This window comes from Myotis yumanensis, unplaced genomic scaffold (assembly GCF_028538775.1).
Source record: "Myotis yumanensis isolate MYYU_CA2020_CCGP unplaced genomic scaffold, mMyoYum1.0.hap1 SCAF_4, whole genome shotgun sequence".
Lineage (NCBI taxonomy): Eukaryota > Metazoa > Chordata > Mammalia > Chiroptera > Vespertilionidae > Myotis > Myotis yumanensis.
The window spans coordinates 95,105,617-95,131,099 of record NW_027223755.1 but is presented as its reverse complement, the minus strand read 5'-3'; the positions used below and the strand labels follow the sequence as shown (position 1 = coordinate 95,131,099).

General features: G+C 49.7%; 2 protein-coding genes across 2 annotated transcripts in view; one reads left to right on the top strand and one right to left on the bottom strand.

The window, feature by feature from the left end:
- Positions 1-248: 248 nt before the first annotated feature.
- LOC139009476 (LITAF domain-containing protein-like) lies at positions 249-2,784 on the top strand. The gene is made up of 4 exons (XM_070413761.1): positions 249-262; positions 1,112-1,176; positions 2,371-2,515; positions 2,676-2,784. The coding sequence occupies exons 1-4, from the start codon at positions 249-251 to the stop codon at positions 2,782-2,784; spliced, it is 333 nt and encodes a 110-aa protein (XP_070269862.1).
- Positions 2,785-8,688: 5,904 nt separating this feature from the next.
- LOC139009064 (ubiquitin carboxyl-terminal hydrolase 7) overlaps positions 8,689-25,483 on the bottom strand; it is a 68,892-nt gene continuing 52,097 nt past the window's right edge. The window contains exons 12-31 of the mRNA XM_070412999.1: positions 25,019-25,128; positions 23,491-23,647; positions 21,907-22,051; positions 21,459-21,589; positions 19,845-19,979; positions 19,327-19,428; positions 19,057-19,162; positions 17,613-17,705; positions 17,458-17,525; positions 17,017-17,117; positions 16,063-16,216; positions 15,421-15,488; positions 14,821-14,929; positions 14,651-14,728; positions 13,070-13,170; positions 11,995-12,094; positions 11,002-11,121; positions 10,648-10,719; positions 10,438-10,528; positions 8,689-9,982 (exon numbers count right to left, since the gene is read on the bottom strand). Coding sequence (XP_070269100.1) covers positions 9,876-9,982; positions 10,438-10,528; positions 10,648-10,719; positions 11,002-11,121; positions 11,995-12,094; positions 13,070-13,170; positions 14,651-14,728; positions 14,821-14,929; positions 15,421-15,488; positions 16,063-16,216; positions 17,017-17,117; positions 17,458-17,525; positions 17,613-17,705; positions 19,057-19,162; positions 19,327-19,428; positions 19,845-19,979; positions 21,459-21,589; positions 21,907-22,051; positions 23,491-23,647; positions 25,019-25,128 — 2,148 coding nt within the window. The 3' untranslated portion in view covers positions 8,689-9,875. The remainder of the gene's footprint in view (positions 9,983-10,437; positions 10,529-10,647; positions 10,720-11,001; positions 11,122-11,994; positions 12,095-13,069; positions 13,171-14,650; positions 14,729-14,820; positions 14,930-15,420; positions 15,489-16,062; positions 16,217-17,016; positions 17,118-17,457; positions 17,526-17,612; positions 17,706-19,056; positions 19,163-19,326; positions 19,429-19,844; positions 19,980-21,458; positions 21,590-21,906; positions 22,052-23,490; positions 23,648-25,018; positions 25,129-25,483) is intronic.

The following is a 25,483-nucleotide window of genomic DNA, read 5'->3' as shown; positions in this document are numbered from 1 at the left end:
TAAAATTACAGGGCTCCCATTACTGCCCCCCTCAGACACTCTGGGGACCCAGGGTCCCAGAATTTCTTGCCCAAACAGCCCTCTACCTGCGTGCTGGTCCCCAGGGCTGGCCAAGAGCTGACTGCTGGGGGTGCCGAGGGACAGAGCTGAGTGTCCGCACTTTAAGAGGCCCCTTTCAGGGGAGGAGGGACCCAAGGTGGGAAGAATGGAGGAGACCCAAAAAGCCCCTCCCAGAAAGAGCAGGGGCAATGTCGCTGCTTCTGTAGCCGTCCTGTCCAGAGGCCAGGGCGTGGCCCGGAGTAGCATGTGCTCTGGAGGCTTCTTGAGTTCCGTCCTTGATGCTGGTACTTATTTACCGGGGGCCTCAGGCATGTTAACCTCTCTGAGCCTAGTCTCCACATCTGCAAAACTGGAAAAATTTTCAGGCACCACACAGCTACCTCCCTGGTGTTTTGGCAAGAATAAGTGGAGTGAGGGGTGTAAAGTGTTTAGTACAGAGATTGACACATAACAAATGCTTCAGATAAGATTTTTTTAAAAAAAAGGTGCCCTAGCCAGTTGCTCAGTGGTTAGAGCATCGACCCACTGACTGAAGGATGGCGGGTTTGATTCTGGTCAAGGGCACATACCTTGGTTGCAGGCTCGATGCCCGGCCCCCGTCGGGGCGCATGTAGAAGGCAGCCAATCGATGTGTCTCTTTCATACCCATGTTTCTGTCTCTCCCCCTCCCTTCTACTCTCTCTAAACATCAATGGAAAAATATCCTCAGGTGAGGATTAAAAAGAAAGGAATTATAGGGCCCTGTGCAGTTCCCCACCGTCAGCTCCCTGGCACCGACACTAGGGAGGTCTTACCTCCTAGGACAATGAGGGCACACTGGAGTCTGAAATGCCTGGGTTCACCTTTCAGCTCCTCCATTTATTAGTGATACAACCAACTTGATTCATTCGTCTAGCCTCAGCTTTCTGTCCTGTAAAATGGGTATCTCCCTCAGGCTGACCAAGTTTTTAGCTCAGTGCCTGGCACATAGTGGACCTTCATATCTAAGTGTGTTTTCCTTTCTCTCTCCCAAAGAGCCATCACCGCTGCCATCTTCTCCTCCTCCTCCTAGATCACCTCCTCCACCTCATATGCCTCCTCAATCATACTTCCAAGGCCCCCGGGTTATTCACACAGGTGAGTGCTCCTGCCTCCTCTCCTTGCCCTGGCCACTCCCCAAGACTCTGCCCCCCAGCGCCTCCTCTGGGAAGCCCTCCTTCCCTGCCCCCTCAGCTGCCAGTGGCCACTTTGCCCAAAGCCATGCGCGTTTCCCTCCAATGTGAAATCTCCAGTGCGGGGAGAGGGGAGGTCTGGTACACAGTAGGTGCTCAGGAAATGCGTGTGAAGTAGAATCCTATTATCTACTCTGCCAAGGCGCTACCCCAACCACAGGTGAGGGGGTGCCGACCCCCAGGTGGGGCCTGGGCTTGGGGATTGTTAAACACTTGCCAGGGAATTGGGGAACACTGGGAAGGCTGAGAGCTGCTGGATTCGGTTGTGAATTCCCGGGGGCCAAAGCGAAGGCGGCATCCTCACTGTTGTCAAGACCATAGAGCCCGTGGGTCACCCCTTCCAGCCAGTTCTTTCCCGAGTTCTCTGCCAAACAGGGTGGCTACATCGGGCTTCAGGGGTCCAAACGCAGCACCCCCGCCCCCTGGGCCCCAGAAAAACCCAAGTCCTCATGGCTCTGAACAGTCCACCAGACCAGGCCCTGCGCCCTGGGTCAGACACCAGAGGCCCTGGGACCAGGCTCCTGACAGGAGACGCAGCCGGCACCGCAGCCTTCGCTGCCCACCGGGCTGCAGGGTTTACGAGGGCTGCGCACACTTTTTGGTCCCTGTGTACAAATGCAAGAGGAAGAGACAAGAAGAAGGCTTTTGGGTTTTCTGTTGTGTTGGGTGTGTGTGTGTGTGTGTGTGTGTGTGTGTGTGTTTGCAATGCAACTGCTTTCCCGTGTCGATGGGAGCTTTCTGATGGCAGGGTTAGCAAGCAGCTCTGGCCGAATTAAACCAAAGCCCGAGAGGGCCTGCGTGGGCGGGATGCCCTGGGAACACACTGGATTGATGTTCAATCCAGTTTAAACCCAGAAAGGCTCCCAGCTCCCTGGGTCCCCGGTCAGAGAGGCAGGGTGTCTGGACTGAGGAGGCCCCTGAGCCCTGAGGCTGGTGGTTGGAGGGAAGGGGACTGCTGGGGGCTTGGGGCCCTGTGGACGGTCTGGGCTGCTTGGGGAGCACGAGAACCTGCAGAGGGCACAGGCCATGCGAGGGTCCACCCAGTGGTGGACGCTGAGGAGAGGGGTGTGAGGCCTGACCCGCCCCTTCCCGCCCCAAGCTGTGTTCAGCGGTGTGCCTATGTTGGCGACTCCCGTGCCCATAAGCTACCTGTGTCCGTACTGCGGGAGCTACGTCATCACGGTGACCACCCCGATCCCGGGGATCCTCACCTGGTTGCTGTGTACAGGCCTCTTCATGTTTGGGTGAGTTGGCACCCCGGCCATCGGCGGGGGAGGGTCTGCTGGCTGGGGAGGGCTGGCCGGGCAGAGGAGGCAGGGCAGGGCCAAGCATGGGGGATGCAGGCTTGGCGGGGCGCACCCAGCCTGGCCCCTGGCCCACGGCCCACTGCTCCCGAGGCTGCAGGTGTATTCTGGGCTGCTGTCTCTTCCCCTTCTGCGTGGACAGTTTAATGGACGTGAGTCACACGTGTCCCGTGTGCCGGCGGGAACTCTTCCGCTACCATCGCCTGTGAACCTCCATGAAATAAATGTCTAATAAGTGACCTTTACCTGCCTGTGTCTGTACTACTGGGGTCCCCCCACCCGCTCCTGCCCAGGGCTGTGAAGGGACTGAGGCAGTGCCCACCCGCCCAGTGGTTCTCAGCCTTCTGGCCCTTTAAATACAGTTCATGTTGTGACCCAACCATAAAATTATTTTCGTTCCTTCTTCATAACTGTAATGTTGCTACTGTTATGAATCGTAATGTAAATATCTGATATGCAGGATGGTCTTAGGCGACCCCAGGGAAAGGGTCGTTCCACCGCCAAAGGGGTTGCGACTCACAGGTTGAGAACCGCTGCACCCGCCCTTCTCCTGCCCTCCCGTCCCCAAGGAAGGTCAGGTGGGCGCTCAGACCGGCGCCTGCACACAGCAGGGGCTGTGAGCACCGGGTGAAGGATGGATGCCTGGCCCTCCCTTCACATGGTCCACCCTCTCCTGACCTCTGAAACACCACAACCCATCCATCGATCAGTTTTAGCTTCTAAGTCCTCTAGTCCACATCTCCTGTCAGTAGGTCTCAAGATGACTCTTCCCACCTCCTCATGTGGCCCTGGGCGCTGTGGATGGCATGACCACCTCCCTGCAGTGCCTCCTCTGACCCCACCCCCTCAGCAGCACCCTGCCCTGTCCTTGTTGCCCCACAATAATTTCATTCCCTCCTTGATACCCCACCCTGCTCTTCCTTAAGGGAGGCACCAGCCCCTTAGTTCTGCCCGGCCTCTCTGCCCCAAGTCTTGCCTACACCCTCCGGTCCTCACCAGCAACCAGTGACTGGCACATAGTTCAATTAACAGGTGAGAATTACTAACTTCAGCTCTGATTATGCCAGACGCCTGCCTAGAACCTTCCAGGCTCAGGACTGAAGCTGACATTTTAACAGGGGGTCACCTGAGTCACTGTGAGTGGGCCTCTGCCTCTCCCCACCTCTGTGCTACTGCCCAGCCACCACACATCCCGACGCCTCCCTGTGCTGCCCTGGACTGGCCCCCTCACCCATTCCTTCTGTTGGGCCCAGCAGCGCCATCACTTATTCTCGGGCCCCTGCCACTTCCCCAGGGGCAGGCAGGCTCATGGGAGCTGGGAAGGAAGGAAATCCGCCCAAATCTGTCCCCACCTCACCCCCACCCCACCCCACCCCACCCCAGCAGAGGTTTAATTCTCGAAGTTCCTTCATGGCCACAGCACAGTAGCCATCCTGCACGTCACAGTGACTGCGGGAACGTGGAGAAAACTTAGATGTTGAAAGGCCCTCACTGGCTTAGAGCGAGTGCTTGTGGGTAAATGAGTCTGCTGGGGATGAGGTCAGGGGCGGGCATGCGCTAACGGAAAACCCAGGGCACAACTGAGGGCCATTTCACTTGGCAAAATCCAAACATATATGATCCCATCTTCCCAATATAAATGAATTTCAGAGAGAAGGAAGTGAAGGAATTAGGGGGCAGAAGGGCCTGTGAAGTTCATTTCATCTACTGAGGTGTGGCAGGAGGTCGGCTGTAATGCTCCCCCATCCTGGGCACATGATGCCAGGGGCGGAGGTGGCTGGTCCCGATCCAGGAACTGGACCAGCAGCTGGAAACACGGCCCGTCCACCCAAGACGAATGCAGTGCAGCAGCGAGAAAAGGTACGACGGCAGGAAGGTGCGCGTGTGCCTGCGCAGAGCTGAGTCGTGGAGGCACTGAAGCATCACGGTGGCCTCTTGGCAGACATTCCTGGAAGCCAATCAGTCAGGTGAGAGCTGCTCTGGCCACAGCTGCTGTGACAGCGCTGGCAGGTCCAGGGTTGCACCAGCCAGGGGAAGGAAGGGTGACAGATTTCTCCAGATCTGAATGTCAGCCCTGCAGCTGCCCCACTGCCATCTCCCGCACCCCCAGATGCCCCGGGAAGCCAGGGGAGCACCGACTTCCGAGGAGGCACTAGCTGTGGGACTGAGAGTCCCAATGTCCACATCCAAACAGAGACCCATTTTGTCTTAAATATATTTTTATTGATTTCAGAGTGGAAGGGAAAGACAGAAACATGAGAATCATTGATCAGCTGCCTCCTGCACACCCCTGAGGATCGAGCCCGCAACCCAGGCACGTGCCCTGACTGGGAACCGAATTGTGACCTCCTGGTTCATAGGTCAATGCTCAACCACGGAACCACACCGGCTGGGCCAGAGACCCATTTCAGTGAGATTTTAGGATTACAGAGGTGAAGCATCTGACAAACTAGACCCCCAGTTCCTGGGAACCAATCCCTCATTTATAATAAATCCGAACAGAGTGGCGCCAAATGGACCCAGGGCGACAGGAAGGCCTCGGATCTACACGTGGGGCCCAACTGGTCCCATGTTTCAAGGCGAGACCATGCAATCTCAAACAGGGTGAGCGTCATCACGGAGGGAAGGGCAGGTCACGGAGGCAGAACTGGCCCAGCGGCCACCACCATCTGGAGGAGGAAGTCTTGAGCTGGGACTTGGCCAATCCCCGGCTGAGACAAAGCCCAGGCCCCTGCAGGGGGGCCAGGCTTTACGGGCTGGTCACAGGGCAGGCCTGGCTCTGCCTACGGCCGGAGCCGATTCATCCGAGGAGCTTGACCGCAGGCCGGTGTCTCATCCCACGCTGGCCAGGCGACTTGCCGGTTTTGACTTGGATGCCCAGACAGTTTCACAGGTAGTCCCATGACAGCGACGTCCGTAGCAGACGCAGGGCCACTGCGGCGCATGAGCACACTGCCCGCTGTGGGGCTGGTGTCCCGGGCCCTCCTTCACTCACCTGGCTCAGACACCAAGTGCCTCAACAAGGGCCCTGCCCGGCCCGGGGAACACCCTTGCGAGAGCCTTGGACCAATCCCCAGGCTGTCTGATTAGACGGCCCAATGTTAAGAAAATATTGTCAACTTTTAACATTGGGAAATTCACACTGAAAATCCAGACTTTTCAGCTTCTTTGAAAACTCAGGTGCACAGGATGCACATTCAGCAAGCGTCAGACTGAAGCACGTCTGTCCCCTCGGCCCAGCCCTCCCCCCTCCTTGGGCAATCCTACTCGCTGCCTTGGACACCTGGGCCCAGAGCATCATTTCCACTTCTCAGTGGCCTAGTGTCCGAGCCTGGTCCCAGGGCGGCCTTGGTTCTCCTGCCCCAGGACCTCACTGTCTCCCTGGGCCCAGCTTTCCCTAAAGGCTGACTTGGCCTTTCCATGCTCAGGGTTTGTTTCTGCACCAGCTGGGAACTGCCAGCAGTGCGGCCGGGACAGCGTGTCCAGCAGGGCCCAGCGCTCAGAGGGAGACAGTGCCCTGCCCTGGGTGCCTGCAGCTCCTGCTGAGGCACCTGGGGGCAGGGTGGCATGTGGCAGTGAGGTTGTTTCAAGGCCAGCTCTGTACTTAGCCACCGAGAGCCCAGCTAGGTGGTCAGCCTCCAAGCCCGTGTCCTGTCACTCTGGGCTGCCCACATGCCTCGCTGGGAACCAAGACGGGGCGTGCTCAGTGGTGGGTTGTTTGAGGACTGCTGACTTGTGGCTAGAGTCAAGACAGGACACGTCCCCACCTTCCTTATCATGGGAGCACAGAGGAGGGTGTGACGCTGGCCTCCCAACCCAGCTCTGCCATCAGTGAGTCTCTCACAGCTGGGGATACCGCCTACCGTTCCCAGTGGCCATCACCTTGAGCCACGCCCAGGCTGTGTGGACAGAGGCGAGGAAGCAGGATGGAGTGGGTGTGGGGGGAAGGGGATGGTTGTAGACTGTTACGCCCCTCCTGCACCCGCATGCCTGCAAGGAGTGAACATAGCTGACCCTGAACCTGCCACCCCTACCCCAATGCCAACTTCACAGAAAGGAGTCCGGAAGGGCTGTGGGTGCCCACTCCTCACTAGTGGGCAAGGGGAAAGGCCAGCACAAGCTGCCACCCCCACCGCGCCCGTGGCTGGGATTGGGAAATGGGGGACTCGGTCCCTATCTGTCCCATGCAGCTCCTGGTCATCCCCGAAGGTCAGGAACACCAGAGCCCCCGTGCTCCGTCTCACATTTAACTCCAGCTCATCAGGGCAGACCACAAAGGGGCACATCTGACTAGTGGCTTTGCCCAGCACAGCAGGCACCAGCCACATGGCAAGCTGCAGTTCACACCCTCGGCCATTCTGGCCACACGTGGCTGTGGCTGCTGCACAGGCAGGCACGTGAAGTCGCTGTGGCAGAGGACGCTGGAGAGCCAGGTCACACACAGCACAGCTGCCGATGGCCGGAAACACTGCTCAGTGACCCCCAGGCGTACGGAACGTGGCTCTAACGTGACAGCACCGTGAGTGTGTTCAGTGAGGGCCAAGGCGGCCTCCATTCCGATGCACTTCCACCCCAGGGGCCATCCTACCACCAAACACTGCAGCCAGCCAGGAATCCCCCCCAGGAGCTCCTTTCCCGCTTAGTCCCGGGGCCGGCGAACTTGGACTTTTACCTGTTCTTTCGTACATGAAGTGCACCAGGCTCGGCCTCACCTCACTGCAGGGTCGTCGGTGGCTGTGTTCAGGCTGCAGTGCAGAGCTGTGTCCCATGACCAGCAACCCGCAGAGCCCAAAGCATATCGTGCATTCAACTGCACAGCAGCTCCAAACGAGAAACCCCCACCCTCACCCCACCCCAACCACCACACGGGCTGCAAAGCGAGGCGAGGAGAGCCCCGGGAAGGCCTTGCTCAAGGAGTGATGGTTCTGGACACAGCCTGTTCTCACTGCAGCCACAGAACTCTGGCCCCGGGTCACCTCTGCAGCTGTTTCTCCTTCGCGTCGGGTTACGCACCAAAGCCATACCTCCCAACACGGCAGACTCCGGGTTAAAGCGTATTTGTTAGTAGGGAAGGCCACTTGCAGACACGACTGCAGATACGTGCCTCACTTCCAATGCAGCCAACTTGAAGCTCTTAGAGAAAGCCAGCAATCATTTCAAAGGCAGTCCCACCCTGGATGGGCAGGGACACTGGGAGGTGCTCTGGGAACTGCTGTTAAAGGGATGGCAATGGCAAGCCCTGTCCTCACCTAGTGTGCTTTTAATTTAATGTGAGCTTCTTCCAGCACACCGCTCCTGGGTGCACGTGCGGTGGGCCCCTTCCCCTCACACTGTGGGTTCCAGGGCCCCAGCGCTCTAGGACTTGGTACACCATCACGACACAGCAACATCTTAGAGGGAGAGGACAGAGGATGGGACGACCTCGGGGGTCAGAGTCAGCTACCTGAAACGCAGTGTCTCCATCCCTATCCCCGAAACTCAGAAGACTCTTGATGCCATAAACTGGGAGTAGATGGCAAAGGAAACGCCCACATTGCAAAGTGTTTTTTGCAAAAAGATTCATTTAATAACTTCAGGGAGAATTCTGTCTGTGACCTAAGACTATATAATCTACCCTTAGCCAGAACCCAAAACACAAAAATCAACATGTTCTTTGGACAGAGGAGCGGTGCAATCCACACACCGGCCCAGGGCAGCGAGGGGTGTGAAAGCACGCGTCCCAGTGGAATCTGAAAAGGGATCGCGGGGCACAGACCACCTGGGGACCAGGAACAGTGCACTGCGGTGGGATGCGAGGCCACTGAGGCAGGCCATGGCCGCTCAAATGCCAGCAGCCTGTTCCACCATTTCAATATTTCCAGTCCTCTTATTTGTACATGGTGCTCACCTGGAAAACCTCTTATTCCTTAAGCTTAAATGAAACTAGTAAAAGGCAAAAAAAAAGAAGGCAGAACTATACATCAGCAATACTGAAATTTGGGGGTCGGGGCAGTGGGGGTGAGGGGGGTGAAACAGCTCAGTAAAACCTTGTTATAAATAAAAAGGTTTTCCAAGCCCCTTTTGGGGGAGGCCAGAAATCTTCCTCAACTTCCACATCACTCACTGAATTATCATTTTTATAGAAAATTTTATTCAACATACAACATTTTCCAGCAAAAAGGCAATATACAGGAAGAGTTGGTGTACACCGCTGCTACAGAAACAAACAAAAAATACTGGAAAAGAATGAAAAAAAAACTGTGATCTGCTGATTCTATTTTACTGCACTCAAAACTAGACACGCAGCTGGCATTTAGCTCCAAAATAAAAGGTCGGGACTGAAATAAACTACACACAATGAATATCAACATCAGTGAGTCACCTGCAGATTCACCCAACAAAAAAGTCACCTCCTCCCAGCAGTAAATTGTACATGTTCATTCATTAAATATACAATTTCATTTTTCCTGTTTTTTTTTTCTTTTAACTTTTATACAAAGTCAACAGCTTACTACCACTAGTGAGCATGCCCTCTTTGCTAAAAGGCTCTCTTGTTCATCTGTTGTGTTTAAGGAAATTCTATGTATAATCTTTCACCTGCTTGTATGAACGTGAGATCAGTCTGCCCACAGGCAGCTTATACACCTTAATTGTAATTAACAGTGCTTTCCATTTAATAAAAGACCCCAGAACGGCTGTCAGACTACTCCGTGCCCCCACTCTGCAATGGGCTGCAGAGCAGCAGTGGCTGACGGAAGTGAGACAGTTTATGGAAAGACCCAGGCAGCTGGGAGAGGACTGAGGAAGGGGCGACAGGACACGCAGTGAAGGAAAGAGTGCTATTTATTAGCTTGTGAGTTTCTCTGTTTTGCCTTTACAGATGCACAAAAGGCCATTGAAATATAACTGAAGGAAATACGTCAGACGAGCCTAAACATACGACTTCCTGGCTGCGGGTGGAGGCCGGGACCCCCAGCAGGCAGCCAGGCAGCTTCTGCCAACTAGACAGACTAGAGACCTCCTGCCAGCGCCACGCGTCCCACTAACCTCTTCTCCCCGAATGCTGACAGTTGCCTTGCATGTAGTTACCATAAAATAACTCTCATTGGCATCCAAGCTTTATAAAAACACCTTCATTTTGCTCAAAAAGGGCAGTCAATAGATACAGAGAAGCCAAACTGAACAGCCTCAACAAAATAAAATGAACACCAGCAGCAAATCCTCCTCGGAAGACTCGCTAGAGTGCACGTGTGCCAGAGTCCTCGCTGTTAAAGGGGCACACCCACACGCGGTCCTCGCCTTGCACGCACGGGTGAGGAAGTCAGTTATGGATTTTAATGGCCTTTTCAAGGTAAGTGTAGCGACTTCTCTTTGGGGCTTTGTTGAAGTGGTCGAGCCCTAGCCACGGCCGCGGGTGAGACATGTTACCTGGTGGGGAAAGAGGGGCGATGAGACCACAGAACAAGTACCAGGACCCCTATACCTGGGGTGGCCACACAAGCAAGTGTGGGTTCACAGCGACCAGGTGTGGGTTCACAGCGAGGCTGGGGCTTGAGCCAAACGCGCCCACACCCTGCCTGCCTGCCTCGGCGGCTTCTACGGGCAGCTCTGCCAGAGCCTGCCAACCACACGGAGCCTTCACACCTCGACCTTGGAGCTTAGTTCTTTCAGCCACCACGTGACGCAAGCCACCTTGTAATCCTTAAGAGACTCGATGGGTTCAGGCTACTGTTCCTCCCATCACAAAGGAGGTCAGCAAGCCCAGGCCGCCCCGCTGTGGAAATGGGCAGGGGACTCGACCCCGAGTTCTCCGCCTCCAGCTACTTACCGCTGGCCGGTTGGACCTCCCCCACACGGAAGGAAAGCAGTGGGAGGGCTCTTACCAGGCTGAGGTTCAAAGTCTTTCAAGTTTACTTCGTACTCATCTTCATTTATGTATTGGTGCCGGCCCATCATCACAATGGCAAATTTAAACTAAAAGACAAAAATGAAAACTCCTCCATGAACTGGGGGTGCCTCTGCAGAGTCTAGGCCGCTCTCCCAGGAAGCCTCCAGCATGCTGCTCGCTGATTACTCGTCCAGCACGCGCGTACCTTCTCAAACTCCTTCTCCTGGATGTCTAGCAGGCTCTGAATCCGCTTCATGACTTCTCTGAAATGCTCGCCCTGCGGACACAGGAAGACGCTGTGCTCACGTACCTGTGTGCACCAGCGTTCACGGCCCATGGGGACGCCACCAAAGCCCATGGTCTGCCCACCGAGGCAGGAAGCTAGATTTAGCAATGCTAATCCAAAAGGGGGCGAGGTTTCAAGTTTTTTTTTTATTGTTTTATTGCTTAAAGTATTACAAAGAGTATTACATATGTCTCCTTTTTTTTCCCGCCCTTGACAATCCCCTGGTTTCAAGTTTTGACATGCGTTCTCAACCTGTTACCTGTAAAAGCTCACCTGGTGTATCCTCAGCAAAAAAGGGATTCCAAACGTCCCGAACACCTCCTTATGGAAATGTGCCACTGTGATCAGCATCTCATTTTCCTTATCTATGTCTACCTGGTCCAAAGGTATTTCCTGGGGACAGTTAAACACAGGGAGCAGAGTAAAGCACCTGATGCAGACAAAACACTTTAATTCTGACCTGCTCCTGCAATGAGGCGATTAGGTCATTATTTTTTTGCCAAAATGCTATGTTTGGGGCTTGTTAGAATGGTAAGAATTCAGAGCCAGGCCGAAACCGGTTTGGCTCAGTGGATAGAGCTTCGGCCTGCGGACTGAAAGGTCCCAGGTTCGATTCCGGTCAAGGGCATGTACCTGGGTTGCGAGCACATCCCCAGTGGGGAGTGTGCAGGAGGCAGCTGGTCGATGTTTCTCTCTCATCGATGTTTCTAACTCTCTATCTCTCTCCCTTCCTCTCTGTAAAAAATCAATAAAATATATTAAAAAAAAAAAAAAAAAAAAAAGAATTCAGAGCCAGAAAATATCCAAGTTTTTTTTTTTTAAGGAAAATGATGGGTTTTAAGACACCAAATAATGTTTTTTTCCAGTTACTGTGGTAATTTCAGCAACTCTAGAAACCAACAGGGACCCAGTTTCTGAATAAATTTGTCTGGTGGCCCATATCTAAAATTAATGTATAAGTACAAAGACTATATATGATTGTACTTAAATGAGGTACCTAGGGTAGTCAAATTCACAGAGTGGGATGGTGGTTGCCAGGGGCCGGCGGAGGGAGATGTTAGTGGGTATGGAGTTTTACTGGGGGAAGATGGGGATTGTGGCAATAGATGGTGTGGATGTGCCTAATGCCATTGAAATGTACATTTAAAATGGTACCCAGTACGGTATTTAGGATTTACCACAGTAAGACAATCAGCAAGCCACTGACAGCTGCCCCACCCACCACGGACTCAGAACTCTCCCTGGAGCCAAGAGCAGGGCAGTTACCTCTATTCGAAACGTTCTACTCGTTGCAGGAGATAAACATTCTAATAGCTCGTCTTCTTGGTGCACACCAATAATTTTGTAGCTTACAATTTCTAGCAGCCTGTACAAACAGGATAGGGGTGAAAGATATAAATTCATGGGAAAACACACTAACAAATTTTTTTCTTATTATAAAGCTATCAACATTTGCTTGTCGTCTTTCTTTTTAAAAGACTGGAAAAGTCAAAAGCAGGCACCCATGGGAGAGGGCACAACACTGGCCAGGTGGCCCCTCGAGCGTGTGATTCAAGGCGAGTGACCTCAAGCCTCGGTGAGGCCGAGTCCCTGGAGCTGATGAATCTCCCTCTAAACCCACGCGAGGCAGGACTGGTGAAGCTGTTCTCACCGAGCCTTTGGAGGACAAAGGGCTCCAAATATTAAAATTAGAGAAAAAACATGCTGGGAGCCAATAGCCACAAGGGCAGTTTTGTCCTGAGCTGACTGTGTGGCGACATAAGAAAAGCGCCCAGCCCTGTCCAGTTTGGCTCAGTGGTTGGTGCATCCGCACTCGGACCGAAGGGCGCATGCGGGAGACAACCAATTGATTCATCTCTCTCAAATCAATGTTTCTCTCTCTCTCCTGCATCCTCCCCTCCACTCTCTCAAAAAATATCAATGGAAAAAATATCCTCAGGTGAGGATTAAAAGAAAAGCACCCGGGTCTCTGAAATAAAAACTGCTCATCACATCTGTGGCTTCTGTCCACAGCCTGAACGTTGCCCAATTTCACAAATGCAATCCCAGCAGCTTTTCCCAGTTCCAGTTATCATTCTATTGTAATCACATCCTTCCTCTGCTTGGCGTTCCTACCTGAAGCACACATTTTTACTATAGGTAGTTAACATCAGGAGACTGGAAGGAAAGGAGCAAAAGATGGCTTAACTGTGAAATATTTAAAAACTGCTGTGAAAAACCAGCTGAGAGAGGAGTCTGGCAACAGGCATAGGGCTCTGGCTGTGCTGTGTCCACCAGCACACTGCAGGGCTGGGGCTGGTCAGCACTCCTCCCGCCACCAAGGGCTCCAGGAAATACTTGCCTAAGTTTCCCTGATGCCTTCTCCCCAAGCTCTACAGCCTTTTTACATTCTTCTAACAGGTCCCGGACACACCCGTGCTTGTCTGGATATAGTGTTATTTCCTAAGAAATGACAAGATGAAACACATGCTTTAAAGAAAACATAAAGGATCTGCTACAGCAAACCAATTTTGCTTGAAGAAAGAAAACACAGCAATAGATGTCCTCAGCTGTCTCTAGCTCCCAGGACTCTCTAACTTACATTCCAGCCATGAGGGCCCCTGGTGTGAGACCTCACTCAGACCATCTGCTCAAACCTGGAGCCCACCAAGTACTGAGGGGACTTTAAGAAGTGCCACTTTTGCCCTGAGCCCAGGTTTGGCTCAGTAAATAGAGTATCAACCCGTGGACTGAAGGGTCCTGGGTTTGATTCCCGTCAAGGGCACACACCTCAGATACAGGCTCAATCCCTGGCCCTGGTCCGGGCACATGCGGGAGGCAACCAATCAATGTCTCTCTCACATTGATATTTCTCTCTCTTTCTCTCTCTACACCTCCCTTCAACTCTCTCTAAAAATCAATGGAAAAATATCCACAGGTGAGGATTAACAACAATAAAAATGTCACTTTCTGGTTATCTGAAACCTATACTTTTATTAACCAATGTTATCCCAATGAATCCAGTAATAAAAAACAAACAAAAATGCCACCATGGCCGAAGCCGGTTTGGCTCAGTGGATAGAGCGTCGGCCTGCGGACTCAAGGGTCCCGGGTTCGATTCCGGTCAGGGGCATGTGCCCGGGTTGCCGGCACATCCCCAGTGGGAGATGTGCGGGAGGCAGTTGATTGGTGTTTCTCTCTCATCGATGTTTCTAGCTCTCTCTCTCCCTTCCTCTCTGTAAAAATTCAATAAAATATATTAAAAAAAAAAAAAATGCCACCATGGTGTGAAAAGTTTGCCACTTCCAGAGCAGCTTCTCAGGAAATGACCCCCTGAAAGATCACCTACAAGCCTTTCCGATCCCAGCACAGTGAGAAAGAAGGCTGATTAATCTAGGCCATGAGCAGCAGGAGGCTTTACAATTTAAGCCTGACTGATCAACTGCATATACGCGTGAATGTCTGTGGCATGTGACTCAACTTTTCCCTCAAAATTGGCCGAGCAAGAACGGTGAAAAGGATTTGGAATCCCAGCAGTCGCACTTCCTAGAACCACCTAAAGTGTGGCTGCACATGCCTTCTGTATGCAACAAGCACAGGCCACGGGAGCAGCCCACACAGTCAGTGTCAGCTCACTTGCAGGCCGGCTGCCCTCACTGAGGCCTGACGGGGTTCGAGGAAAATACTGCTCCGGCCAAGCAGCAGTGCATCAACTTAAGATGTCCAAACATCTTAAGAAAAGCAGTCCTGGAGGGTCAGGCAGATGAGGTGGTGGCAGGAGGACACAAACATGGGCTCTCCAACTCTGGACCCAGGGGTCGCTACAAGGCTATCACTCCTCTTGCTTTCTTTTGTTGTTTTAGTTATCAAGGTCTAGAGAGACAGAAACCATAGACAAGCTCCAATAAAAATGAAGATTCATATCATTAAAAAAAAAACTTACCTCTTCCCTAAATTGGCTGTTTAACCATATACACTTAAAACTTCGCCTGTTTTCAAAGTCTGTGATTTTCATCTTCAGCTGTGAAGGAAAGAGAGACCCTGTTAGATGTGCTTCCACAAAACCCAAGGCTGCTCCTCATGACCCACGGGCACATTAATTTGGACTCATACCTGCTGATAGTAAAGTTTCTTAGGTTGTCTAGGCTTGAAGAATTGTAGAAGATCTCTTAAAGTACCTTCATAATTATGTCTAAGAGGGTTACCTGGGCCATCCCTATAACTACACAAGAAAACAGCATGTAAATAAATGACTTCTTTATTCGCCTACAACAAATATCGGTGACTGAGCAGAAAAGCAAACCACTGGCCTTGCACCTAGGCTTGCAATTGGGACCTGGCACACCGTTCCACTGAATGTTCCTACTTCCCGAGCCCGACGCCCCGCCGGCTGCCACACCCGAGTGCTCTCTGCAATGGTGGCACAGCACACAGAAGTCTGGCTGGGACGGACCCAGCTGACAGGTGGGGGATGTGTTTACTGATGATGTATCTAAAGTAAGTCTGACTCGCGATGAGGCTGCCAATTATTTTGACATCTTGGAGTAGTGTGGTCAAGATATGAGGGGTGACAATTCTGTATCTGAAGCTAAGCAAGAAATGGTATGTCAGGCGATGTGGCCAGCTACTTATTAAAATTAGCTCCAATATGTTTGGATGAACTATGGAAAGCACGCAGCAAGGACCAAACACACGTGTGTGCATGTAGCTTACCCTTGAGATTTGAAAAACTGGAGCAGCATTGGGTCAGTGTTGAGTCTCTGTGCAACTGTCTTTGCAACCTGGGGGGGCAGAAGCCAGACATCAGAACGCCAGGGCACACTGCGGCAATGCACTAGATTTGCTTATAAGCATCATTATTAACGAGGCACCTCATCATCTTCACCCGATGTGGGATGAGTGGCCGCATTCCAGTGCCCTAGGAATTACTACCTAAGAGTACCATGTGAGTAGCATATCTGATGAAGATAAACTTTTAAAGGCTTTTTCACTCTTAAGGTGAAGCCTATAGATTTTTAAATTTCCTGATGATTGTTGAAATGCTTCACACTTGGCATGTTCTAACTGCAGCAATGGACCACCATCATCTCCCAAAGCACACAGTGCCAGGTAGAGAGGGTTTCGAAGGACAAGTGCAGATGGACATGGTAGCTGATGAGGAGGCTGAGGTAAGAACAGCTTTGGTCCCATGGCCATCTTAGCACCAACCCACTTTAGTCAGGAATTTCCTCAGACCAGCAGGACTAACCCCTCCTCCTGAACCAAATCCATCAGCTTCATCAGCAAGCATTTTTTTAAAAAGAACGTGGTTTTTCTGGTGCAAAATCTGAAGGGAGAAGAGCCTTTATCAAATACCTGAAAATAATTCATTCTATTTGATAACGTGACCACAAATCCAGGATCATTAGGGATTGTCTTATCACAGAAAATGACATCAACACGGTGATAGAGGTCTCTGAAATATTCTTTTGCGGTGGGTAATTCACTGTTATCATTCTCAGGGTCATCCCTGGGGGGAGGAAAAAAAACACATTTGTAGACTGAATCAAAACCCAGGCCAACAGAAGCTCAGGGTCCTATTTTAAGGTGTGTGTGTGGGGGGGGATGGAGGAGGGGTGGCGGGGCACGGGTCTGCCAGTGACCTTTGTAAGCAGGGACCATGGGGAAAGGCCATCAAGCACAGAAGGTGTGCCTGAGATAGGCACAGTGCTGCTTGCCGTCCTGACTGCAATACAGAAACCGGAGCCTCTTCTCTACAGACAAGGGGAAGGGCTGCGGTGAAGTGTGGGGCCCACACAGCCTGTGGCACAGCCTGCTCCCTGACCAAGGCACTTTCAGGCCAAGGCAGCAGGACACGACAGAAGTGGCCTGCCCACACCCTATGCCAGGGCCACCTCACCAGACGCTTTAACAGCAAGAAAAAGGCAACGCCGGGCTGCTTTCAGACTAAGACCTCAGACCTGCTAGTTTAACATGCAGGTTTAAATCAATTACCTAAGTAGCTGCATTCTAAGAAATACCCTATGTTTTAAGGGAAGAAATACTATCTTCCTATTTCACAAAGACCTTTGCGGCCGTGCTAACAGTGCTCATGCTCACTGTAGACATTTTTAGGTAATCAGAGCATTGATGAAAACGCTCAATACCTAATTCCAAGACCCAGAGACAGCCAGCGTCTGTCAGCATTGTGAGGCATTTCAAACAACACCTGACTCGGGGTGTCAACACAATCTTGTCAGTGTTACAGGACTTGGAAAAAAATTTTCTGCTACCAGTACAAAGTGATCAAATCCTTCAAAAAGTACATACTTCTGAAACACTATAATATCACCATCCATTAGCTCATCCAGGGCTTTATCAAGAGACACGTCATAGTCCTGAATTCTTTCCGTTAAATTCGGTTTAACTTCCTAGAGTAAAAGAAATGAAATAGTTACAATGCAACATTTGTCTAATGTTTAATATGGCCATACACTGTATGTATTTTCCCTACACCCAATTCTATCAGCCATGTATTTTTAGTATGTTAAAAAGCTAATGGGAAATATTAATATCCGTACAGATGTAATAATCACTGATCGATCCTCAATTGGTAAAAAAATCACAAATCTACAAATGTGATCCTAAACTCAAGGTCACCTCAACAGTAGACATTACCCATAACAAATACAGGGACAGTCAAACAAGCAAAAAAATTCCTCTCCTATCTGCTAACAATACACTGATTATAGAAAAATAAACCATCCAAACCTCATAGAGGATAAGGCTAGTATCTTGGATAAATCCTGCTCTGTCACACATAACCGGGAGCAAGTCACCTAGGAGAGAGAAAGAAAAGAATGCAAAGCTGTAATACACCACAACTACAGAAGAATCAAGGCAGAGGTGAGCGCAGCAGGACTTACGTATTTTACAGGATATTGGCGTGTAGATGTGCCCACAGTAGTTCAAGCTCCGTGTTTTGGGATCATACATCTTCAAAAACAACATCACATCATCTACAAGGTTCATAAACAGGTTTTGTTAGGGTCTTACCTCTCAGTATACTGTTAAAACAGTCACAGTAAACTTAGTAAGGCACTGAAATGACAGCTTACTGTGCCTAAAACTGTGTCAGACCAGGCTTGTGACTGCTCCCTCACTCCAAGCATCAAACCCCTGGGGAACACTCCATGTGACGCAGTGAAGGTGGAATTGGGGCAGTGAGCTTAGAAATCCTAGTTTCAAGATCTGCTACTAACTAGATGGCTAGGTGCTGTCATGGGAATAATGGTAGGGTTGTATGACTTCGCTACACTAGAGAGGTGACCACTTACAGCAATAAAAACAATCTTATAGCAAAATCTGATCCACCTGCTTTTCATATAAAGTAGTGCTGCAATACAGCTAGACTGTCCATTTATATACATCCTCTGTGGCCACTTTCCTGCTACAATGCCAGGCAAAAACCAGATGGCCCACAAGGCATGAACTACAGTTGACGCTTAACAACTTGGGTGTTAGGGAAATCCCCCAAGCAGTTACAAATCCATATGTAACGTCTGACTCTCCGAAAACGTATTAATAGCCTCCTGTTGAACGGAAGCCTGATGGATAACATAAACCGTTGATTAGCACATATTTTATGTATGTATTATATACTATATTCTCCCAATAAGTAAGCTAGAGAAAGATTATTAAGGAAATCATGAGGAAAATACAGCACTTTTTAAAAAATCCACATATAGCCGAAACCGGTTTGGCTCAGTGGATAGAGCGTAGGCCTGAGGACTGAAGGGTCCCAGGTTCGATTCAGGTCAAGGGCATGTGCCTGGGTTGCGGGCACATCCCCAGTAGGAGATGTGCAGGAGGCAGCTGATCGATGTTTCTCTCTCATCGATGTTTCTAACTCTCTATCTCTCTCCCTTCCTCTCTGTAAAAAAACAATAAAATATAAAATAAATAAATAAATAATCCACATATAAGTAGGCCCATGCAGCTCAAGCCCATGCCATGCAAGAGTCCACTGTATTTACACCTGGCCCTTAAGAGAGAGGCTGCAATGCCTGCTCTGTGTGATCTGCCGGTATATAAAGGACCAATGTGATCAGCAAACATAGGGCCACGACTGAAGATGGAACATGACGCCTCAAAACTGCTTCCCCTCCTCTGCTCCCGGACACTACAGCCCATGGCCAGTCCTACTTGACTACATCATGGAGCCTCGACCACAACAGGGGTTTATGAGCATTTTTGGAATTACTAAGATTTTTTTGCAAGGGAATAACATTTAAGGCAATATGTGGAACGATGGCCCAGGAACCCAACTACACTGCCCTGATGGTGGCTGGGTGTTTGGTAGGCACTTACGATCTTTATCAAACTTGGGTAACGTTGCTCCAGTAGCGGCCAGCTCCGGATCAACTGTTTCCAGGAATATTGTCCAAGGGTTTTCATTATCACTGAGTTCAATCATCTATTTCCAAAAGAGATGCCAATTTTAGAAAATTTTAATGCAGAGTGAGAGTGAAAAGCTATACTCGTGTACTGAAGAAACGTATCCGACTGGACCACAGGGGAGGCATGCTGCAGCCCCAGCAGCGGAGCACGCTGAGGTGTGCAGCGGTCAACAACACTCACTGTTTTGTTGCCATCGGCCTCATTATCTAACATCGCCGGTCGTTTGGTTCCATTGCTCCTCGCTTGCATGGGCCATAATCGAATTTGATCTTGTGGAAACCCCTGGAAAAAAATTAAATGAAAAGAAAGTTAATTCATATTTTATTTCTGTATCACTGTAACCATTCTATGCCTAAAAGAAAAATAATCATAGATCTCCCTGATTTCAGGATCACTAGTATTCCAAGACTCAAGTGACGATTTTACAAAAGGAAAAAGAAAAAAAGAAACACAGGAAGGGGTAGAAAAGAGAAGATTCGAGTTCACATTCAACTTTCCTTCACTGCTGATTCAGCTGAAACATTAGTCACAGGGCAGACACAGGCACCACCCAGAAGGAAATGAGTGCAGGTCAGTTACCTCACTTCTCAGGCAGCCTGCACACAGCACCTACCCCCAAAAGTACTGTCTTATCCAGGTATAAAGAGGGTGGCACATGGAAGTCAAAATAAACCATCAGCAGAGCAGCTGGCACTCACCATGGTCTGGGAGAGGTTCTGGACGAACTCAGCAAGCGAGGAGTTTTTCAGCACTTTGAACACAGTGTACTTGACTTTTTCTTCATCATACATATCATTTCCTTGGTGGCCACAAAACTGGTCCTCTGCAACTATCTGAAAACATGCACAAACACACAGAACAACTGACACACAAATACAATGAGACCATGCTGATCAAGAACAAGTTCAAACAGCCCTGGCGGGATGGCTCAGCTGTTTGGATCATTGTCCTGAGCACCATAAGGTCATGGGTTCGATTCCCGGTGAGGGCATATACCTAGGTTTCGAGTTCTATCCCCAGTTGGGGTGCATAGGAGAGGCAACCAATCGATGTTTCTCTCTCTCTCTCTTTTTCTCTCTCTCTCTCAATCTCTATCTCTATCTCCCTTCCTCTCTCTAAATATCAATAAATACATCCTTGCCGAAACCGGTTTGGCTCAGTGGATAGAGCGTCGGCCTGCGGACTGAAGGGTCCCGGGTTCGATTCCGGTCAAGGGCATGTACGTTGGTTGCGGGCACACCCTCAGTGGGGGATGTGCAGGAGGCGGCTGGTCGATGTTTCTCTCTCATTGATGTTTCTGGCTCTCTATCCCTCTCTCTTCCTCTCTGTGAAAAATCAATAAAATATATTTAAAAAAAAAAAAATAAATAAATAAATACATCCTAGGATGAGGATTTTAAAAAAAATAGTAAGTTCAAATAGTAAAATGCTGAAAACTAGTCTTGCTTCTTCAGAAGACCCAAGGAGAAAAGTTTCAAAATGACTAAGAATGAAATTAAGTATGTATTTAGAAAGACAAAAGCCTACATTTTCATGCAGCCATTCTTAACTCATCTAAAAGCATCAGCTAGAAATCCATGTATAATGTGATCACCAAATAATATAGAGATATGATATGCCCAGCAGGTGTCTCTCAGTTGGTTGAGTGTCATCCTATGCACCAAAAGGTTGCCAGTTCGATTCCTGGTCATGGTACATGCCAGGGTTGTGGGCTCAATCCCCGGTAGGGGGCGTGTGGCAGGCAATTGAGGTTTCTCTCTCATCGATGTTTCTATTTCTCTCCCTCTCATTTCCTCTCTAAAAAAAAAAAAAAATCAGTAACAACCTGTTACCAAAAAAGGGAGGAGGGCGATACACAATGCACCTTTTCCCAGGAAGGTAATCACTACTGAGCCATGAACCAGGACCACCTGGAAGTTCACCTCCCTGCTGGACCTCTCCTGCCTTCTCCATACTGTGTCAGGCTTTCCATGGCCAGGCATGCCACCGCCCACACCCCATCTGGGCTGTGCTCGTCTCCCGATGGGAGCCTTCCCTTCCTTCTTACGCACCCTTCCATTGAGGCCTTCACCCCTCTAACCCCTTAAGACACTTTTTACAAATACTTTAATGTACTGGTGCTCTGGTACTTCTCATATCTATGTCCTTACCCTGAACTAAATTGTATACTCCAAATGGTCGGGAAACTGGCCTACACAGTCACTCAGCTAATAACACTCAAGGGCTGCCCGGAGCAATCTCTGATCTGTCAGCAATAGCCCAGGTTCATGCCAGCCCCCTTCCCACCAGGGCCCCAGGAGGCTGAGGCTGACCTGCACTTGCATGTAAAGATGGGCTTCCTGCCGCTCCTTCCTCTTCTGAGCTTCGATCCTTTTCTCTTCTTGTAGTCGTTCCACCAGCTGCTGAGGAATGTCGTGGTCGGTGACAGCTTGTAACACCTCACCTGCAGGACAAATGCATCTTCATTCACCTCTGCCAGGTTCTCCTTTCCCCTTCTTAGAAGGTCCCCGTTTCACGTCATCATTGCAATAGCAATCTAGTAAAGGGAAACGACTGGGTGCCACAAGTCCACATCACGTCCCACGAGCCCAACCCCTCCTGCCTCTAGATGTTGTAAACAAGGAAGACTAATCAGAGCATGGGTTTGCACAGGAGACACAGCTAAGGTCCCTGTAGCGTGGCCTACACACCACAGCAATGACTCATGAAACGACGACAAAGCTCCCCACAGTGCAGAGCACGACAGGCCACTCTACTCACTCAGCTTGGACTCCCTGATATAAACCAACATGTATGCGTTCGTGCAGTGCCGGACGGAGAGGTCGTCATCATGGCCCCCATAATTGTGCTCGATTGCTTCTTCTTTCGTACACCTTGACACCACGTCATCATCAAATTTACACCACTGGACAGGAGAGCAACGAGACATCAGCAGAGAGATAGCGCTCTGAGCACACAAGTTCTCACGCGGGGTTTTCCTAGAACAGATCACCTATACCTTATGACACACTAGATAGAGGCCCAGTGCACCAATTCGTGCACAGGTGGGGCCCCTCAGCCTGGCCGGTGACTGGGGCTGGCCAGCCGGGAGGAGGACCCGCAGGAGGTTGGCTGTGGGAGCATATTGACCAATACCAGGGGCAGCTCCTGTGCTGAGTGTCTGCCCCCTGGTGGTCAGTGCGTGTCATAGCAACCGGTTGTTTGGTCAACTGGTCGTAATCGTCGCTTCGGCTTTTATATATAGACCAGAGGCCCAATGCACAAAATTCACCCTCGCAGCCCCGGTTTTGTCTGGAAGGTCGTCCGGAAGGATGTTCAGCTGTCCAGTCTAATTAGCATATTACACTTTTATTATTATGGATAGATTATCAGAGCAAGGGCCTGACTTTAAAAAAAAGCAGAGCTGTTCGAAGCTATGTTCCAGTCTCTTCATCAGGGATTAAGTCATTTTAACACTTGGGTTGCGGGAAACGAGTTAAGTCGGCTCGCGTGAATTGCGCGTACTCGGCGGGAGCCGTCTTAACTCGGTTCATATAGATTTGCGGTGGAGTGCGGGAAACGTGTAAATTCGGGCCGATTGTAACTGCGTATTACCAAATATTTGTTTCAAAGATACCTACCTGCGTATGCGAACCGTTTCATACCCATTTCAATCGAACCCATACTTCAAAAGATATAGGCATTTTAAACTCTGATTTTGCGCGGGAAACCTAAATAATTGCCCGCGCCAGCTTATATTTTGGCGGGAAATTCACCCGACACCAGAGTGTTAAATGGTACTCAGCCTCACAATTAAAGATGCTGTGAGGGTTCCCTTAGCATGAGCCAGGCAAGCTCCTACTTTGCCATCCTCCCAGGCCCTATGCTGCTGGACACAGATCCTGAGACCCTCACTTGCTCCCTTGGGGAAGATTATGTATGAGATCCACATGAACCAAGAAAGATGGAGCACTGCATAGTGTGGACAACAGGGCACGTGGAATACCATGCAATCAATGCTGCTTTCCCTGCCCAGGTAGCAGAGAACTATTCTGTTGTTACTCCTAGGTGGAAAATAAGTGCCTCATTTTAGTTGTAAAGGAATTCTGTGAGTTCCGACATTCAATACTAACAGAGATACAATCGGAAAGTATGATCACTAATTTAATATTCAACTTTAGAGTATCAGCAATTAATACATATCAGAACATACAGATCAATCAGAGGCCAAGAAGGCTTGTTTGCTAACAAGCGATCAGGAGGAACAGGAAAGGCTGAGCTGGCGTCAGAGTAAGTCCCCTATAGGCAATCACATCCAACTCCACCCCCCTTCCCCAACCCAGCCCCGCCCTGCCCAGCACTTACTTTCCCATCCCCTTTGGGGTTCAGATAAACCACATAATGTCCACCATGATTATCTCCACTGTGAACCAGGACTGCGTGAAGAATATAATTTGCAGGGTCCTTAGGATCTGTTTTTTGCAAAAATTCATCAAGCGGTAACTGTTCGGGGAATTCAAACCTATTAAAAAAACATTTTTAAAGAAATCCAGGTTTCATTTACACGTAAAACATTTCTCTCCTAGGCTTTATTTATTGCTAGACCTTCTAATTGACTGGCTCATCTTTATTTGGAAAGTGAAGTAAGAATCTGACTAGGGAGGCCCTATGAACTGCTTCTGAGGCAGCTCCTACTCATGAGAACAAATCATTGTTTATATGTCAATATAAGGTCTGAAGCTAGATGTGAGAAAAATGGCTATAAAGCACTGACATACCTAACAGAACGTCCAATCCAAGGGTACAACACAACAGTGAGTCTTGTGATAAATGTACACAGTGATTTTTCTAGGATGGAAATAATTCTGCGTGTATGTTAATGAGTGATTCTGACAGTGCAGGACTGGGACCACTAAGGGTATCCTGCAGGCTGAGAAATGTGGGGAAATCAAAACTGGAGGAGGACGTGTAAAAAAGAACCCCACCCTATGATTTTTAAAAATACCCTGGACTCTACTTATTTTCCAATTATTGGCTCCATAGCTTTTAAATGAAATGGTAACTGGGAGTGCTGTCAGAGGCAGGAAGGAAGTGAGCTGGGCAGCTGGGGCCCGAGGCAGAGCATGCACACTGACCCCAACAGGGCAGTGCCTGAGCCATGGGAATTCTGGCCCAGTGTCACCAAATATTCTGAATTCCTAAAAGATGCCAGAAATATGGACTTTTATATGAAATCGTATAATAAGTTCCAATAAAAATAGGAACAAAACCAAGGTAAGGACCCAACAAAACACACCAGCAGGTTGGATTCAGTCTGCAGACTGCCAGTCTGTGGGGTCTGGTGGAGACAATTTCTTCTATTCTCCACAGGAAAGAATGACAAGAGATAAGCAGATGAGCCAAAACCCAGCTGGTGGCAAGCAATCTGACTGTGTTACATACATTTCCCCCTCGAGTCTGAAGGGTGGCTGACCAACCTGGAATAAGGCACACGCACACCTACTTCAGGATTCCTGAAAATTGTACCACATTCTACAAGTCAACACCAACTGAGATATTACAATATATCGGAGAGTCTTGTTTAGACAAATATAACACTGCATTTGGTACTGCAGTCTGTGGAGTGGGGAACACCCTCCTCACAGACTCCAACCTGCCACGTTGCAGAGTGGCTAGGGCTCCTTGAGGGCGATACACAAGAGCAGCTCAAATTTTAAGCAAAAGTATTCCTTTAAAATGACAGCTGTTGGGCACCTAGGTAGAAGGGAAACCTAAATACATCAGAGATGAGACTGAAATACATATACAGACTAAAAAAAGCACTGAGATTAACACCCCTCCCCCGAAAACTCGAGTGACGATTAACTCACACCTCCACACCCACTTAGATTACCTATCATTGATCTTGATGTTTTGGTCCGTCTGAGGGTCATACATAAATCTCATCAGTTGTAGATGTAACACTGGTGGCAATGTTAGGAATTTCACACCTTTCTCTGCTTCCTGAACATTGAAAAAGAAATGCAAATTTAGTTGAAAGCTAGTTATTTCTTGAAGCAATGAAAGCAGCAGTATCTCAGCAAGACTGGAACGTGCTAGGGACTTCTGATAGGGAGAGGCGATGTATAGGCATCCATCTAGGGTGCCTTTAAAATATTTAGACTTAGTCCTGGCTGGTGTTTCTCAGTGGTTAGAGTGTCGGCCTGTGCACCAAAGGGTCATGGGTTTGATTCCCAGTCAAGGGCACATACCTGGGTTGCAGACTTTATCCCCAACCCCAGTTAGGGCAAGTGCAGGAAGACAACCAATCGAAGTGCCTTTCTCACAACCATATTTCTCTCAGTCTCCCCCCTCCCTT

Excerpts from the sequence above, each read along its gene's own strand:
- LOC139009476 (XM_070413761.1), top strand. Across the intron at positions 1,177-2,370 it reads CCCCCGGGTTATTCACACAG|CTGTGTTCAGCGGTGTGCCT; the intron begins GTGAGTGCTCCT and ends TCCCGCCCCAAG. Across the intron at positions 2,516-2,675 it reads ACAGGCCTCTTCATGTTTGG|GTGTATTCTGGGCTGCTGTC; the intron begins GTGAGTTGGCAC and ends CCGAGGCTGCAG.